Here is a 15,388-nt window from a genome sequence, read left to right on the forward strand (position 1 = left end):
ATCAACAAACACATGGCAAGCAAGTCCTCCAGTGCTACCGATAGCATCTGAGCCATACAGACATCATGGCCCAAAATTCAATGGCTCAATTGTGCCAACTTACTTTAAGTGGGTTGGCAGTGACGGGCGCTGCAGCTCCTCCTTAGGTAAGGAGGGTGGAGATGAGCCTGCCTTCCCATTGCTCAATGATTCCTCCACCCGCCCCCGTGCCCCCCACTCCTCCCGCAGAGAAGTGCATTGGTGAACATTCAGTGAGTACAGGATTGGATGTAGCCATGATAGATGCAATGTTTAACATAGCCAAATAACCTGCCAACTATACGTGGATGAGGGAGTAAAGAGCTGCTGGCACCTGCAAAATGGTACCTTAAATAAAGCTTTAGAAGAGGGAAGAAATGGGCAAAAACAATAAAGTAAAATAACATATGCATGTGGGTACATTCAGCTCTTTGTACCCTTCTAAAGAACACAAGAAAAAAAAACTGTTAGGCATAGAAGACTTCAAGAATAAGGATTTAGAATTCAGATTCTCTGAGAGAAGCTGTACTCACAATCATACAGCTTTTGAGGGGGGAGAGTTCAGGCTCCAAGCTGCTCCCTCCGCAGAGTATATTGCACTGGGTTCAGAGCGTTTTTCTTTGATTTATTAAACTGACCTGCAATCTAATGCAATAGCTTATCAGTACAGTACAACACAATACAGATCCATTTTCTCTTTTAAATATATATCTGCAATATTACAATATAAATGTACATACAAATGACAGGTACCTTTTAATTGCAATGATTAAAAAATATTTACCTGGAATGTGATTAAAAATATGTACCAGAGGTTACACAATTTTAATACATTTGTTTGTATATAAAACACGAGTGCACAAAGTAACCCTCTAAATCATTCATCTGAAACCTGGTGATTGCTTCTCAATTCAGGAGCTCCTAGAGAAACTGAAAACACAACCAAGAGTTTAAAATAAACACAAAATGTCATTTTGGCTGAATTATTGGCACTTACATTGTTCCCAAAACTCTTTGGTAAAACTACAGAATTTTCTAAATTACTTCTGATGGGCTTTTAGTACATCATTTTGGACAGTGTGCTTAATGCAAGCAACAAAATCCTCACAGAGGAAGAGAAAAGAGACACATTACAAGTGATAAAGAAAAACAAATCAAGAGGAGAGGGAGAAAAGAAAGCTGACTGGAGGTGCCTCACCACGTTCTGACTCTGCTTTAAGCCTTTATAGTCATGGTCTGGTGTCAATTGTCATCTACATTTTCGTCTTTTCTGTCCAATTGATTTCCATCTCTCTTGACTATTGCTGGGATCAGCTTCTTGCACCTCATCCAGGTGGTCATTCTTCAGTAAGGCCGTTTGACCATGGGGGCATCACTGCAAAGGCAGATCCCATCGACACACTCCATTGGCAATCACTGCAAAGCAGTCAGGAGATGGAAACGCTGGGTGAATTTCTCACTCCCTATCCTGGATAATTGGGGTTGAATGTAGCAATTCAGTCACCAGTCTGAGGCCAGCGAGATCAGCATAAAGTGGGCATGAAACCGGCAACATCCTGGCCTGTGTGCCAGAAGCTCACTTGGTTGCACATTTACCCACAAAAGGCAGAGACAGCAATCTATCCATGCTCTCAATTCACACTGTTTATACATGCCACACCCTGCAGTAAATCTCGATAAAAGGCTGCAAAGATATCACCATGATTAAGAACAGTCTCAATACTTTGAAACACCATCACCTTGAACCCAGCCATTTTAGATCACCTCTGGTTATATGTTAAAGTCATATTTGCAGAGCATTATGCGGCCAAGTAACAGCAGGAAAATAGGCTCAAGAAATAGAAAAACTGGAAGGCAGTTGCTTTAGAGGTAACTTTATCGAGGCAGCAAAACCCTTCACTGAAGGCACACTGACCTCGCCAGCATTCGAGAGGCACTGCTTCGAACAGCAAGACTCATCGCAGTTTACACACTAGCTCTGACTAGGCAACACGCTGCTTGCAGAATTAAAATACCTAAAAGGTGGCACATACTCTCAGAAAAGCAAACCAGGCAGCAAGTGACCAAGCTAACTCATCGTAAAATGCCTGCTCTCCAGGGTTCAAGTCTGCAACAACTTAAAACAATACCTCCCATTCCCACTCGCTGGGTGGGCTCAACAAGGGATACAGGGACATTTGAAAGTCGGCCTCTGGACTGAAAACACAAAAGAGGCAACTAGGTGGGTGCAGAACTCCTCCAGTGAAGAGCCTCACTTTATGGTAGCGCAAGTCAAGCGGATAAACGCTGCAGTGTTCTAGCCCTATCCCTGGCCCGTGTTATTGCAGAATAGCTGAATTCGCCCTTTCCTCCTTCCTCTCAATCATGTCATTTCTTTTCTGGAATGCAGTACACCAAACTCTCAAATTGAAATGGAGCTCTTATTTTTGGTGGGTTTCCTTTTCTTTTGAACCATTCAACAATGGGTGCGGTGGGGGTGGTGTCAGAAAAAGAGCTGTCAAAAGCTCACTGGCAATCAGAAGACAAAATAATTCAGCACAGCAAATGTTTCATCTGAACAACGCAGTGTGTAATTAACTCTAATCTTATCTTGCTGTCCTATTCTGTTTTAAAATTTGTTCGAGATGTGGGCAACTACTCAAAAGGATGCATCTAAACCCAAACTCAACGCAATGTTGGGTCTTCTCCTTCGATCAAATGTGCTGCAATCACTTCAGGGGATATTAAGAATCAAACATGAATAGAGTCAGGAAGGGGAGATGGACCCCTCCCTGAAGAACATTAGCAAGTCAATGACAACCTGGCAGATTCCAAGATTCATTCTGCTGGAATCACAAAATTTATCAAATTCAAATTCTCAACTTGCCCTGGTGCGATTCAAACATGTGACATCTTGGCTGCATACTCTGTACCATAACCACCATACTACAGCACTGCCAGACTTTTCACTGCAAAACAGTAGCAGTGTGTTTCTTCGGAGTGATGGATCAATATGCTATAGCACGCAGCAATGCAAAACCAGGTCCACGACTCCTCAGTACAAACACATTGAGCAGAGTGGTTTCAGGGCCTCCCCCCGTTAAAGAAGGTAGACTACAGGGATGCATGGTTTGATGAAAATACCTGCTTTAACAGCATCCTCTCACATGTGCTCCCTGTATACTGGGAATAGTGAACCTGAATTTAGATTGGTTGTTGGTTTCTGTCTCACTCCAGAGACTTGAGCCTGATAATCTAGGCCAATGCAGCATTAAAGGAGTGCTGCACGCTGTTTGTAACTAATAGGTTCTGTTGATGGATGATACATATCCAGTAGTTTAAAGGTAGTAAGGTCAACAGGTGTTGGGTATTGATTAGTTAATTAAACTCAGATGTGTATATAAAGAGTCAGCCAGCACTGGGTGTCAAGGTGTTAAGAGTGGAGAAATAAGCTCTGCAATAAACAGTCTCTACCAAAAGAATCTTAGTTTCAGTGTCTTCTTCACAACCAGACTTGAGAAGTTCTCTATCACACTGTTGGAGGTGTTGTCAAACTTAGCGCCCATCTGTTCTCTCAAGTTGATATAAAAGATCCCATGCACAATTTTGAAGAGTCGGGACTTCTCCCTGGTGTCCTGGCCAAGATTTATCCCTCAAAAACAATCTGGTCATTGCCACATCGCCTCTTTCTGGGATTTTACCGAGTGCCAATTTGCCACTGCATTTCCTACATGATAACAGTGATGACACTTCAAAAAGTATGTCACTGTCTATAAAGCATTCTGAAGCATCCTAAGATCGCGATACAAATGCAAGTTCCTTCCTTCCTAGTGCTGCCTCCAAGCTACATTTATTCACCTTCCTTTTACAGACACCAGCGATAGTAAGAATAGTACCAACTCTTGCACCAGCCCACAGCCAGAATGGAGACCCAGAGCTGGGTGGAGCAGCAAGTCTAGCAAAGAGGAGGCAGGACATGGCTAGTCATTTCTGAAGAATCCCTGTTACGAGACTGTGTAGCGTACTCATTCAGCTCCACCCTGGATGAAAAGATTGAATCTGCTCTCATCTTTGGAACAACCTACCAGATAGGTAGGGAGTGAACTCAAAGACATGAAGGAGACACAAGCTGCAGCCTGATACCAGATTGCAGGGGAATACAAGAGAGATGAACCTGGTGGCCCAAAGAATTTTTCCTCATTCTTACTATTCCTTACCTCCTTTTATTTTAAGAATTCATCAGCTGCCATGTAGCATTTCAAAACAGATTAATGGGAATTGAAATCACTATGAGAGCACTGATTGGAATACGTAATACTGCCTGGTCAGGAAAACGTCTTTTCTGGTTTTCAATAAGGCCACTGTGGGTCATGCTAAAGTTTTAACATCTCAGAAGGTAGAAATACTGACTCTTGTTTTGCGAGTTAAATTTCCCCTCTGGTCCCCTGAAGGCACTGATTCTTGTTGGTGTATGGTCCTTTATTGTATTTAGTCCAAGAGACCATTCTGACTGAGAAAGCCAAAAGAGGGCATTACCTGAGAGCAAAGGATACCACAGCAGAGCACCCATCCTTAGCCCAGTATTATCCAAGTATAAGCTATTGCTTAGATTAACAGAGTTGTAGAATCAAATGTGTGTGCTTCCAAGTCTTATGGCTCAATGCCACATTATTAAAAATGTTGTCAGATACAAACAGGTACAGACCTTATCGCATGATCTAAGCCAACACTCCAGTGCAGTACTGAGGGAGATGTTAAACTGAGCCCCCGTCTGCCCTCCCGGGTGGACATAAAAGATCCCATGGCACTATTTCGAGGAAGAGCAGGGGGAGATCCCCCAGTGGCTTCACCCAATTTTATTACCCAACCAACATCACTAAAGCAGATTATCTGGTCATTATTACACTGCTGTCTGTGGGAGCTTGCTGTGCGAGCACTGGTTGCCGCAATTCCAGCATTACAACAGTGACGACACTTCAAAAGCACGTCATTGACTGTAAAGCACTTTGGGATGTCCTGAGGTGATGAAAATCACTGCAGAAATGCAAGTCTTTCTTCCTTCTTAAATGGAGGCTTCGCATGGACTGAAATAGCTTGTATTGACAAGAAGCTAGGAGAGAATTTATGAATCAGGGTTTTACTATAAATGGCATTACTCTTAGTTGTGGCGTTAAAAACAAAAAACACTGTGGTATATTCACATATGATACTGCTTGAATATGTCTTCATTCTGTAGTCTTCAAGTAACTGTATTAGAACCCATAGGCCATGGGGAGAAAAGTGATGATAAGCCTTTTTGTCTGCAACAAATTAAAACTATTATAATCCTTCCAAGTCTAAAAATCACAGAACAAGTTTTATCTGAGGAATTAGTCACGGTTAGTCTTCTTAGCATTATATACTCCACTGTCTTTCCACAGTGCACAAAGTCTACAAAAATAAGAATGTCCTTTCTCCAACCCTCCCCAAACCCACACTGCAACAGTTTACAGTTTGTCCAGCAAATGGATAGCCATAGCTCCAGCCAGGCACTAGCACAGTACATTCGCAGCTTACTGAAGTGGTGTGGCTTTGGACGCATAGAAGTCAAGCACCCTCAGACACTCTCCTAGGCTAAACACCAGCATTCCTCTCTGGGCTGTCTTCCTCGCTGGTTTGCGGTTTACTTCTGCTGGTGCCTGTTGTCAACATTAAAAAAGAAAAAGAGAAAAAGAAAATGCTTTAAAGTTCACCTTTCTTCAATGGATATATCTGAAGTGAGATCTGAAGCATTGTGCAGTTTGCCTGTGACACTGACTCATTGCCAAGAGTATAACCATGGGTAAAAGCAGCAAGCAGTCTCCGTTCAACAGATGATGAACAATATTCATTTCTTTCCCTTCTGCTCCTCTTTTCTTTCTATTTCTCTCTCCAAAATCCAATCCAGGGATTTGCCAGGGTTCTCTCTTGTTGGAAAGCAAGAGTAAAGAAACAGCTCTGAAGGAATACCAGCATACACAACAAATGGAGCCTCTGAGATGGCGGCCTGCCTCCCTCATTAAAAGTTTGCTTTGACTGCTTAAATTATGAAGGGCAAGACGCACAAAGAATGGATCATGGGATTACGAATGATGTGGTTTTTTTAATCTTATATTTTAATTCATCCCTCTAGAAAGATGCTAAAATTTCCCACATGTAGCACCAATTTGCTTCGTAAATGCTTCCAGCATTTTCACTTGCACTCCTCCCTCTCAACGTTTTTCCAGACATCTCTCTGTATGAAGCATTTCCCGATTATCATTGCAAAATCTGCCTCTTACTACCTTCCCTTGTTCTTTCTTGCAGTTTAATTTGAAATAATATAGCAGAGCTACCATTTCCATAATAATCTTGCATATATTGCCCTACCTCTCATATACTCCCTTTCCCAGCTGAAAAGCCCAATAATTCCCAGTCTTTCGTCATAACTCAGACTCCTGAGAACAGCTTCAGCCTCATTGTTCCTCTCTGCACTGCCTCCAGGACCTGACTGTCTTTCCACATCTTGGTGACCAGAATCACAGAAGGAGGCCATTCGGCCTGTCGTGCCTATGCTGACTCTCTCTGCAAGAGCAACTCACCTAGTGCCACTACCCCGCCTTTTCCCTGCAGTGCCAAGAATTTTTCCTCTTCAGACAATGATCCAATTCTCTTTTGAAGGTCTCGACTGAATCTGCCTCCATCCCCTCTCAGGCAGTGCATGCCACATCCTAACCACTTGCTGCATAAAAAGGTTTTTCCTCATGACATCGTTGCTTCTTTTACAAATCACCTTAAACTGATGCTCTCTGGTTCTTGGTCCTTCCGCCAATGGGAACAGTTTCTCCCGACCTACTTTGTCCAGGCCCCTCATGATATTGAATGCCTCCATCAAATCCCCTCTCAACCTTCTCTTCTCCGAGGAAAACCGTCCCTGCTTCGCCAATCTAACCAGGTAACTGAAGAATTAAATACAATGCTCAAGTTACAGTCAGATCCCAGCAACACTGTTCCTCTGACTTTTATTCTGTTTCCACTGTGGTGTTCAACATCCTGTTAGCTTTGCTGATTTCTGCTTCTGCACTTGTTGCGATACATTTAGCGTCAAGTCTGCTTAAGCTCGTACATCTTGTTCAGCTTCACTGTGCCCAATACTGCAGCGTTCATGGATTGCGTTTGTCACCCTTTTCCCCTTCAAATGCTTTGCATTTTACAACTTGCCTGCGTTAAATATCTATCTGCCACTATTCTGCCCAGTCACAGACTTTGTGCATCATATTCTGCACTTGCTAAACAGTCTCCTCTGGTTGGCATTGTCTGCAAATTTGACCAGTTTCCAATGAAATCCAAGCCATAGAGGTAAATTAACTACAGTAATGCTCCCCAATACTGAACCCTGGGGTGAAGCACCCTCTTCAGTGCATACCCCTTGACCCAACACAGCCACTCTAATAAGTACAGGTTGCTTACTATCCAGGGGGAAGGCAAGCCCTGCTCCCTCTGGGTTTACCCTGAATGCCAACAGCTGAGTTTAAGTAAATAGGTTTTTGTCTGAAACTTTATCAAGAGGCTTTTGGAAAACGGGATCCATGTCATTTGAGGACGTCCAACTGTCCCACTTGGGTTAATACTCCATCAGAATCGTCAGGGAAATTGGTGAAGCAGTAACTCCCTCTCACTGAATCTAGGTTCCCTGCCACTTATTGGTTGATTATTGTGCAGACTCCCTTCACAGTTACAGGTAATTAATTCTATTATTTTAAAGGATGCGGAATTAATGGGCCTGGAGTTACCAGTGCCAGCTTTGAATATGCGTGCCATATTTCAATCTATTGGTAACTCCTCCGAGCCCAATGACTCCCTCATACTGATTGCCAGTTCCTCACAGACCTCCTCCATAGTTTCTCTCAGCACTCAAGTGATTTGTGAACCCTTTTACCTTGTCTCCAATGTCCACCTCTTGATTCGCAGTCAGTAATTTTAGATTGGATGTCTGTGTATGGACAGATTCTTTACTTGCGAATTCTTGGATCAAATCTTCACTCAGGACTTTTGACATTTTGTTTTGTCCTCAGTTTCAAGCCAGTTTGGACTTTTCACGATTTCACTTCTTCTCTAACCAGCTACATCGCCAAATGAAAATAAACCAAAAAGAAACACTCACTTGTGGAAGAGTTCTGGTCTTTGAGCAACTTTGCTTGGCTGCTGGGCATCACTTTGAGTTCAAAGTTATCTGGTGACGGTGAAGAGTTGTGTATTCTCGAGGCCATAATCGCATTTAAATACTGCAGCCGAGTCACCTGAGGGGAAAAAAAAGCACACGCTAAAAGTCTGCAACAGTGACATCCGCGACTACCCTTTTTGAACAGTGGCAAATGATAATTAATAGGTAGAGGCAGCAGGATCAGTAACTTTTCTCAACCAATAACGCAAACCACATTACAAAGGATGCAGGCTTCAGACATAATTCTATAACCAGCTGGTCAGTATCTGACAAAACAGTTTTGACAGGAAGTTTCACCCGAAATGTGCTGTTTTCTCCTTTCAGGTGACTGACCATCACACACCAGCGTCCCCACCCAACCCTGCTGTGTTATTCCAACATTTTCGGCTTTTGCTTCACTCGCTATTTCTAGTTGCAGCCTTACCTTCAGAACCTGGAGGTCATTTAGTGCTCTCACAGTGTAGTCAGGGCAGTACGTGGAAAGACTTGCATTTTCCCCAGATTCCAAGAGGTCCCTGGAGAATGGGTCTCGCCGATTCCACTTAACGTTAGCAACTGGCGATTGGTGAACTGAGGAAGCCAGAGTTAAATGAGTGTAAGTCATACAGAAGTTATGTAGGTTCTGTCATGAATGTAGCAATTAATTGTATTAGTCATTCGCTTCTGATACTGCAATGAAGAGTTTACACCAAGCATAGTTGGATTACAGGGTAGGAGATAATCGGGTCAAAATGTATAGATCTAATTCAATCCCACTTTAAAAGTCAAATTTTCCATCCTTATCTTTGTATTTCCATTACAAATCCCATTTATAATGGCAACCTATACATCTTCAGATCATGCTGTTAATTCAGACCCTCAAATTGAATTGACTGGCAAATTACTGACCTGTTAGGACAGGTATTCTAATTGGCAATGTGTGACTAGCTGTGACCTGCAAGGATCTGTGTTGGGGCCTCAACTCTTCACCATATTTATTAATGACGATGATGGGATAGAAAGCCACACATCCAAAAGTACCAAAGACAGGCAACATTAAAAACACAAAGATAAAAGCAAAATACTGCGGATGTTGGAAATCTGAAACAAAAACAAAAACAGCTGGAAAAACTCAGCAGGTCTGACAGCATCTGCGGAGAGGAATACGGTTAACATTTCGAGTCCGTATGACTCTTCATCAGAACTAAGAAACACAATGTTGGTGGAAGCATAAAATTACAAAGAGACATTAATAGGCTCAGTGAATGGACAAAACTGTGGCAGGTTGATTTCAATGTCATTTGGACCTAAAAAGGAGAACTGGATACTGCCTAAATGGTGGAAAGCTAGAAACAATGCAAATCCGAGAGCCTTGTGGAGCCAAGGGACGAGGAACATTGGAACAGGAGGAGGCCATCAGCCCCAAAAACCTGTTCCGCCATTCAATGAGATCATGGCTGACCTGCGACTTAACTCCAGGTGCCTGCCTTTTCCACATATCCCTTAATACCTTCGCTTAATCAAAATCTATCAATCTCGGATTTAAAACAACCAACTGATCGACCATTAACTGACATTTGTAGAAGAGAGTTCCAAACTTTGTATGTACAAGCATTTCCTAATTTCACCTCTCAAATTCTAACCTTCAAGACATAAATGCAAGAATTCCACTAGTCCTTCCGAATATTTTCTCTACCTGTTCATGGCTTTTTAATGATAATATACATGGATCCCAAAGTCTCTTTGGACCGCCACGGTTTCTAGCTTTTTACCATTTAGAAAGTACACTGTTCTATTTTTGAAAGGTCTAAAGTTAGGCAAGGGGTAGATGGGAATGTGGAATCTGAAACACAAACAGATCAGCCACAATCTTATTGAATAGCAGAGCAGGCTCGAGGGGCACAATGGCCTCCTTCTGCTCCTATTTTGTATGTTTGTTTGTAAAGTGTACAATAGAACACAAGGGTGTAGAAGTCATGCTTCAGCTTTACAAAGCTCTAGATGGATCACACCAGGAGTCCCGTGAGCAGCTCTGGGAAGTATTACAGGCTTTGGATGGAGTGCAGCAAAGATTGACCAGAATAATACCTGGACTCCAAGGGTTAAATTACAAGAGATTACACGAGCTAAGGTTGTATTCTCTGGGATGTAGAAGGATAAGCAATGACTTGGTCAAAATTTTCAAGATATCATGGGGGACAGATAGGATAGGTAGAAACTATTTTCGTTGGCTGGGGAGTCTAGGACTGGGTAGCATAAGCCTAAATTTTAGTCAGATCTTTCGCAGGAATGAAATTAGCAAACATTTCTACACAAAGAATGATAGCAGTTTGGAATTCTCTTCCACAAACAGCGACTGATGCTAAATCAATTGCTCATTTTAAATCTGAGATTGATATATTTTAGTTATCCAAAGGTATAATTTATATAAGGTATTTGGAGTTAGGTCACAGAGCAGCCATGATCTCATTGAATGGCGGAACAGGCTCAAGGGGCTCAGTGGTCTCCTCCTGTTCTACACCCACTAGTGATAGCCCTGTCTGAAAGGGGACATTATCGTAGTGTTAGCCTGCTCACGGTGTTCACTCCAAAGCTCCCCAGGTTTAGGAGTCTAAATTTGTATTCCTGGGACTCTTTTGTAAATGAAGTGGCGTGTGAAAATGTCACATACCCGGTGTGCTGAAATCTCAGTGTTGACATTTCACATGCACAGATAAAATGTCAAGATGCCATAGACATGCAGAGTAAAGTGAAATCATAAACTGCCAGGAGAATGATCTCTAAAGACATAGATGGAGATGATGATTCAGATCACACAGCTTGCTCCATCATTCCACTCTCCCACCAAATACTCCCAGGGCACGGGGTTAGATACAGAGTAAAGCTGTAAAGAGTAAAACATTCAAGGCTATGGGTCAAGTGCTGGTAAATGGGATTAGGAGGTAGGTCAGATGTTTCTCACATGTCGGTGCAGACTCGATGGGCCTCTTCTGCACCATGTGACTCCATGAAAATTCCATCTACACTGTCGCCATCAAACACTCCCAGGACAGGTACAGCACGGGGTTAGATACAGAGTAAAGCCCCCTCTACGATGTCCCCGTCAAACACTCGCAGGGCAGGTACAGCACATGGTTAGATGCAGAGTTTTTCTGTTACAAAGTGCTTCAGCCTCAACCTTAGAACATATTCAGCTGTACTGATTTCCCATTCCAAATATCCTGTGGCATCTGTATAGGTTTGTTAATTTAGCACCAATTAATGCAGAATTACAGACGGGTTTTAAGACTGGCTAACAGGGAACAGGGTAGAATCTGTCATGCACTCATTTCACAGACAGCCAATAGAGGGGGCTTTGATCCATTAACCTAGACTGGACCTACTTCTCTAGTCCAGTTTTAGAACAGTACTGTACCAGTGTGGAATCTCAATCCTAACACCATACTTCGAGTGAGTGGCACCTTTGTATCAAATCTAGGCAGCTTTACGATCTGCACTCACTCAGGACTGAACTGAAGCTGCAAGGTGCCTTTGCTGGAAAGGTTTTAATTTTCAGCCATTATTTTCATCAAATGTGTTTCTTCCCCTGCAAAGAAACCATGTGGGTAAAGTTTCTTAAACACATCCAAGCTTCTTGTGTACAGCATATAGTCAGCATGGGGGTGAACAAGAAACAGAAATGAGAAGGGCATGCAGTCCTACCAGAGGATGGGACGGTCAGTGCGGAGACACCATAGTAAGTAAAGGCTCCATTCTCAAACTTCAGACCCTCCTTCCCGATCTCCACCTCCACTCGTCCCTGTTTATAACACAAGGTATCCCATTGGTATTTATCATAATATCAATGCAACAACACTTTCTGTTACACAGCACAACATATCAAGACAGCTATATGCAAGGGTATATTTGAATGGCAAAAGGAAAAGATGTAAAAACAAGGTTCAAAATTGTTAACAAATGAAGAACAAGTTTTCAGATTATTAACACCACTGCAATACTAGTGTCCCAATTGTGGCACAGAACAGCCACACTCCAAGTCACAGGTGATAACCTATGTGTTTGAGCCACCAAACCCCTTCTTGGAAAGAACTTGCATTTATATACTGATTTTCACAACCGCAGGAGATCCCAAAATGTTCTACAATTGACTACTTTTTTTTTCAGTGTTGTAATGTAAGAAATGTGGCAGCCAGTTTGTGCACAGCAAGCTCCCACGAACAGCAATGTGTTAAGATCAGATCATCAGCTTTTTCTTTTGCTGTTTGAGGTATGAATATTGGGGAGGACACTAGGGGGAGAGAACTGCCCTGCTCCTCCTCAAGGCGGTGAACTGCAAATACTCCGACACAACTCACCACAAGCTGCCACTCATCTGAAATATCACAGCTAAAGTCCTCAGTCCCACTGAGTCCCAGAACTTTTGTCACCCATTGCCCCAAGCTCCACTGGCCCCACGAGTGACACTGACATTTATATTATTAAAATCACTTCAAGGCCTCACGCCAACCTACGCCGATTTTCTTCTGTCTTATGATCCTAGACAGACCCTCTACTCCCCTAACTCCAGCCGTCTCTCTGCCCCTTGCAACCTCCAATACTGCATCTCCTGCCTCCAACTGACCACTCACTCAGGTTCCTTTGTGGAACTCACTTTCTCTGTGCATTGCCACATGCCACCCTTTACATTGCATTACATAGGATACTTAGTACAGGAACAGGCTATTCAGCCCAACCAGTCCATGCCACTGTTTATGTTCCATTCGAGCCCCCTCCCATCTTTCCTCATCTAAATCTACCATTGCAATCCTCTATTCCCTTCTCCCTCATATGCTTGTCTAGGTTCTCCTTAAATGCATTTAAATGACAGGTAAGGGGCGCTACCCAAGTGAGAGTAAAATGGCAGGGATCTCGTATCCAAAGGCAGGCAACCGGAACTACACCCACCTGCAGCACCAGAATGAAATAGTCGACGGGCTGATTCCGCTGGTACAGGTAGTGCTCTGGAGCCAGTTTGTCGTTTTCATCAAACTTCACCTCCTGGCTGACACTCGGGTGCTTGAGCAGATGCATAAGAACTCTCTCAGAGACCCGCGAGGGGCTGAACAGCTCAACCTCTGCAAAGACAACCTGCGGTCATTATAGCAGCAATTTCAACATTAACACACTCATGTGCACTAGTATAAGCTGAGTGATACACTTCAGGGCGGCTGATAGATTCATACAGTGAGCAGCTGTGATTCTTGCAGGGGAACTGTCCCTCCGATTTTATAATCCCACATAACCACCAAAAGCAGTCTTTGGGCTATTTCTTTGGCCAATGGCCTGTCGATCATGTTAGTATTTTAATACTAATCTACACTGGCATACAGTAGGAGTGAAAAAAAACTGCCATTATTCAGGACCTCTGCATCAATGTATTAAAGTGGGGATGGAATCACACTCACCTTTAATATTGAGCGATACACTTTTAATGGGGTGTCCTTAGTTTTCCCACCAGCACTCTACCCTAACATTAATCCAGTTCTCAGTGCCCTCTCCACACACAGCCTAAATTTGGACAGGCACACAATCCAAAACAGAAGTGCCGGGGAGTTTCTCAGTCTTAAATCTCACAGCTCGCATCAGGCTGAACTGCAAACCTCATCACAATACTGACCACCCTACCTTTGCCAAACTAAAAGCAAGAGCCTGACAATCCAGCTGCTCACCCATCCTTCAAATTCACGGCCTTTTCTTCCCCTTAAACCATGGAACTTTGGAATAACTGGCATGTGTACTTTCTGGGGTGGGGGGGGTGGGGTTCAGAGACACCCCCCCCCCACCACCCTCTCACCTTCCCAACCCACTGGCAACCCCCCCCCCCCCCCCCCACCCCGCCTCCACACCACCACCACCACAACAGGAACTGTCTCCCTACCTCTGGATAAGAAACGCTGAGTTGCTAACAAAAGCTGAGGTGAAATCTTGCCCTTTAGATCGATGTCGGGCACCTTAAAAAACGAGACGTCTTCCTTCTTGCGCTCAATAGAACTGCTGATGGAAGCAGGTTTTTTTTTCACCTTGACCTCTGCTGCAGAAGGAACAGAAAAGCACAAACCAAACGGAAGTGACTTGAGATTCTTTCGCCCACTTTCAAATCTCTTCAGCCCGTTTCAGCACCCACCCCTGAATCTCACTGGGGGAGATATGCACAGGTGCCGTTCCCTGTTCCAACACGTCAATCATTCTTCATGCGTGAGGCCAGGCTGCAAAGAACTACTTACCCATGAAGCACACATGCACCTTCCGGTCAGAGGATTGATCCATTGCGACAACCAGGTCCAATTTCAGTGGTGTCTACTGAGAGGCCTGAGGCTAGGTGCAGCAGCCCGTACCCTCCCCAGATCCATTACAAAACTGGAGCTCAGCAAAACGTCCCACCACACAGTGTAACGACCCACCGAGCTGCCAACTTAAATGCAGCAAAACACTGTGGCTGCTTCAACAGCACCTGCAAAACCCTCAAACACTGCCACCATCTTGAAGTTCAAGGGTATTAGATGCCCTGATAACACCAAGTTCCCCTTTGAGTTACACACCAACAGAGTTGGGCATATTTTGGCTGTTCCTGCCTTGTCGCTGGGCCAAAATCCTGCCAAGCCCAGATCTAACAACACTGCAGAAGAATCGCCACACAAAGGTCAAGGCAGCAGCTCATCCTCACCTTCTCAAGGGCAGCTAGAGTAATAAATGCCAGCGTTGCCAGTCCACATCTTTGTGGATGAATATAAAAACTTTTTGTTTTTCTTTCATGACCGAGTTACGAAGGTAAATTGGTTCAACCTGTGCTGAGTCTACAATATTGAATCAGCACTACAGCGTTGCAGCTCTATCTCAGACTCAGGTTAGGTTATGTTAAACAGTACAGAGCATTGGTTAGACTGCACCAAGTACCGTGCACGGTTTTGGTCTCCATGTTATAAGGACTTGGAGGCACTGGAGATTGTGCAAAACAGATCTGCTCGAATGATCAAGAACTTAGAAGTTATACGCAACAGGAAAGATTGCACTGCTCTCTGCTCTGAAGGTTGGCCTGATGGAGTTCTTCAAGTTCATGGAAGAGTTTGAGAGGGTAGACATAGAGATGTTTTCACTTGCAGGTGAGACCAGAACTAGAAGCCATAAATATAAGACAGCCACTCATAAATCCAA

At 43.6% G+C, this 15,388-nt stretch overlaps 1 protein-coding gene across 4 annotated transcripts in view; it reads right to left on the minus strand.

Annotated features, from left to right (window-relative positions):
* Positions 1–630: 630 nt before the first annotated feature.
* The window catches only part of LOC144694930 (metal transporter CNNM4-like), a 34,470-nt gene continuing 19,712 nt past the window's right edge, over positions 631–15,388 (minus strand). For 2 of the 4 annotated variants that reach the window (XM_078565711.1, XM_078565712.1), the window contains exons 3-8: positions 14,115–14,267; positions 13,142–13,311; positions 11,900–11,996; positions 8,643–8,788; positions 8,159–8,294; positions 631–5,675 (exon numbers count right to left, since the gene is read on the minus strand). In XM_078565711.1, coding sequence (XP_078421837.1) covers positions 5,611–5,675; positions 8,159–8,294; positions 8,643–8,788; positions 11,900–11,996; positions 13,142–13,311; positions 14,115–14,267 — 767 coding nt within the window. In that variant the 3' untranslated portion in view covers positions 631–5,610. Of the gene's footprint in view, positions 5,676–8,158; positions 8,295–8,642; positions 8,789–11,612; positions 11,784–11,899; positions 11,997–13,141; positions 13,312–14,114; positions 14,268–15,388 lie in introns of those variants that run through there. The other 2 variants (XR_013579838.1, XR_013579839.1) reach the window with 2 other exon arrangements.

The sequence above is a fragment of the Cetorhinus maximus genome, chromosome 20 (genome assembly GCF_964194155.1).
Source record: "Cetorhinus maximus chromosome 20, sCetMax3.hap1.1, whole genome shotgun sequence".
Lineage (NCBI taxonomy): Eukaryota > Metazoa > Chordata > Chondrichthyes > Lamniformes > Cetorhinidae > Cetorhinus > Cetorhinus maximus.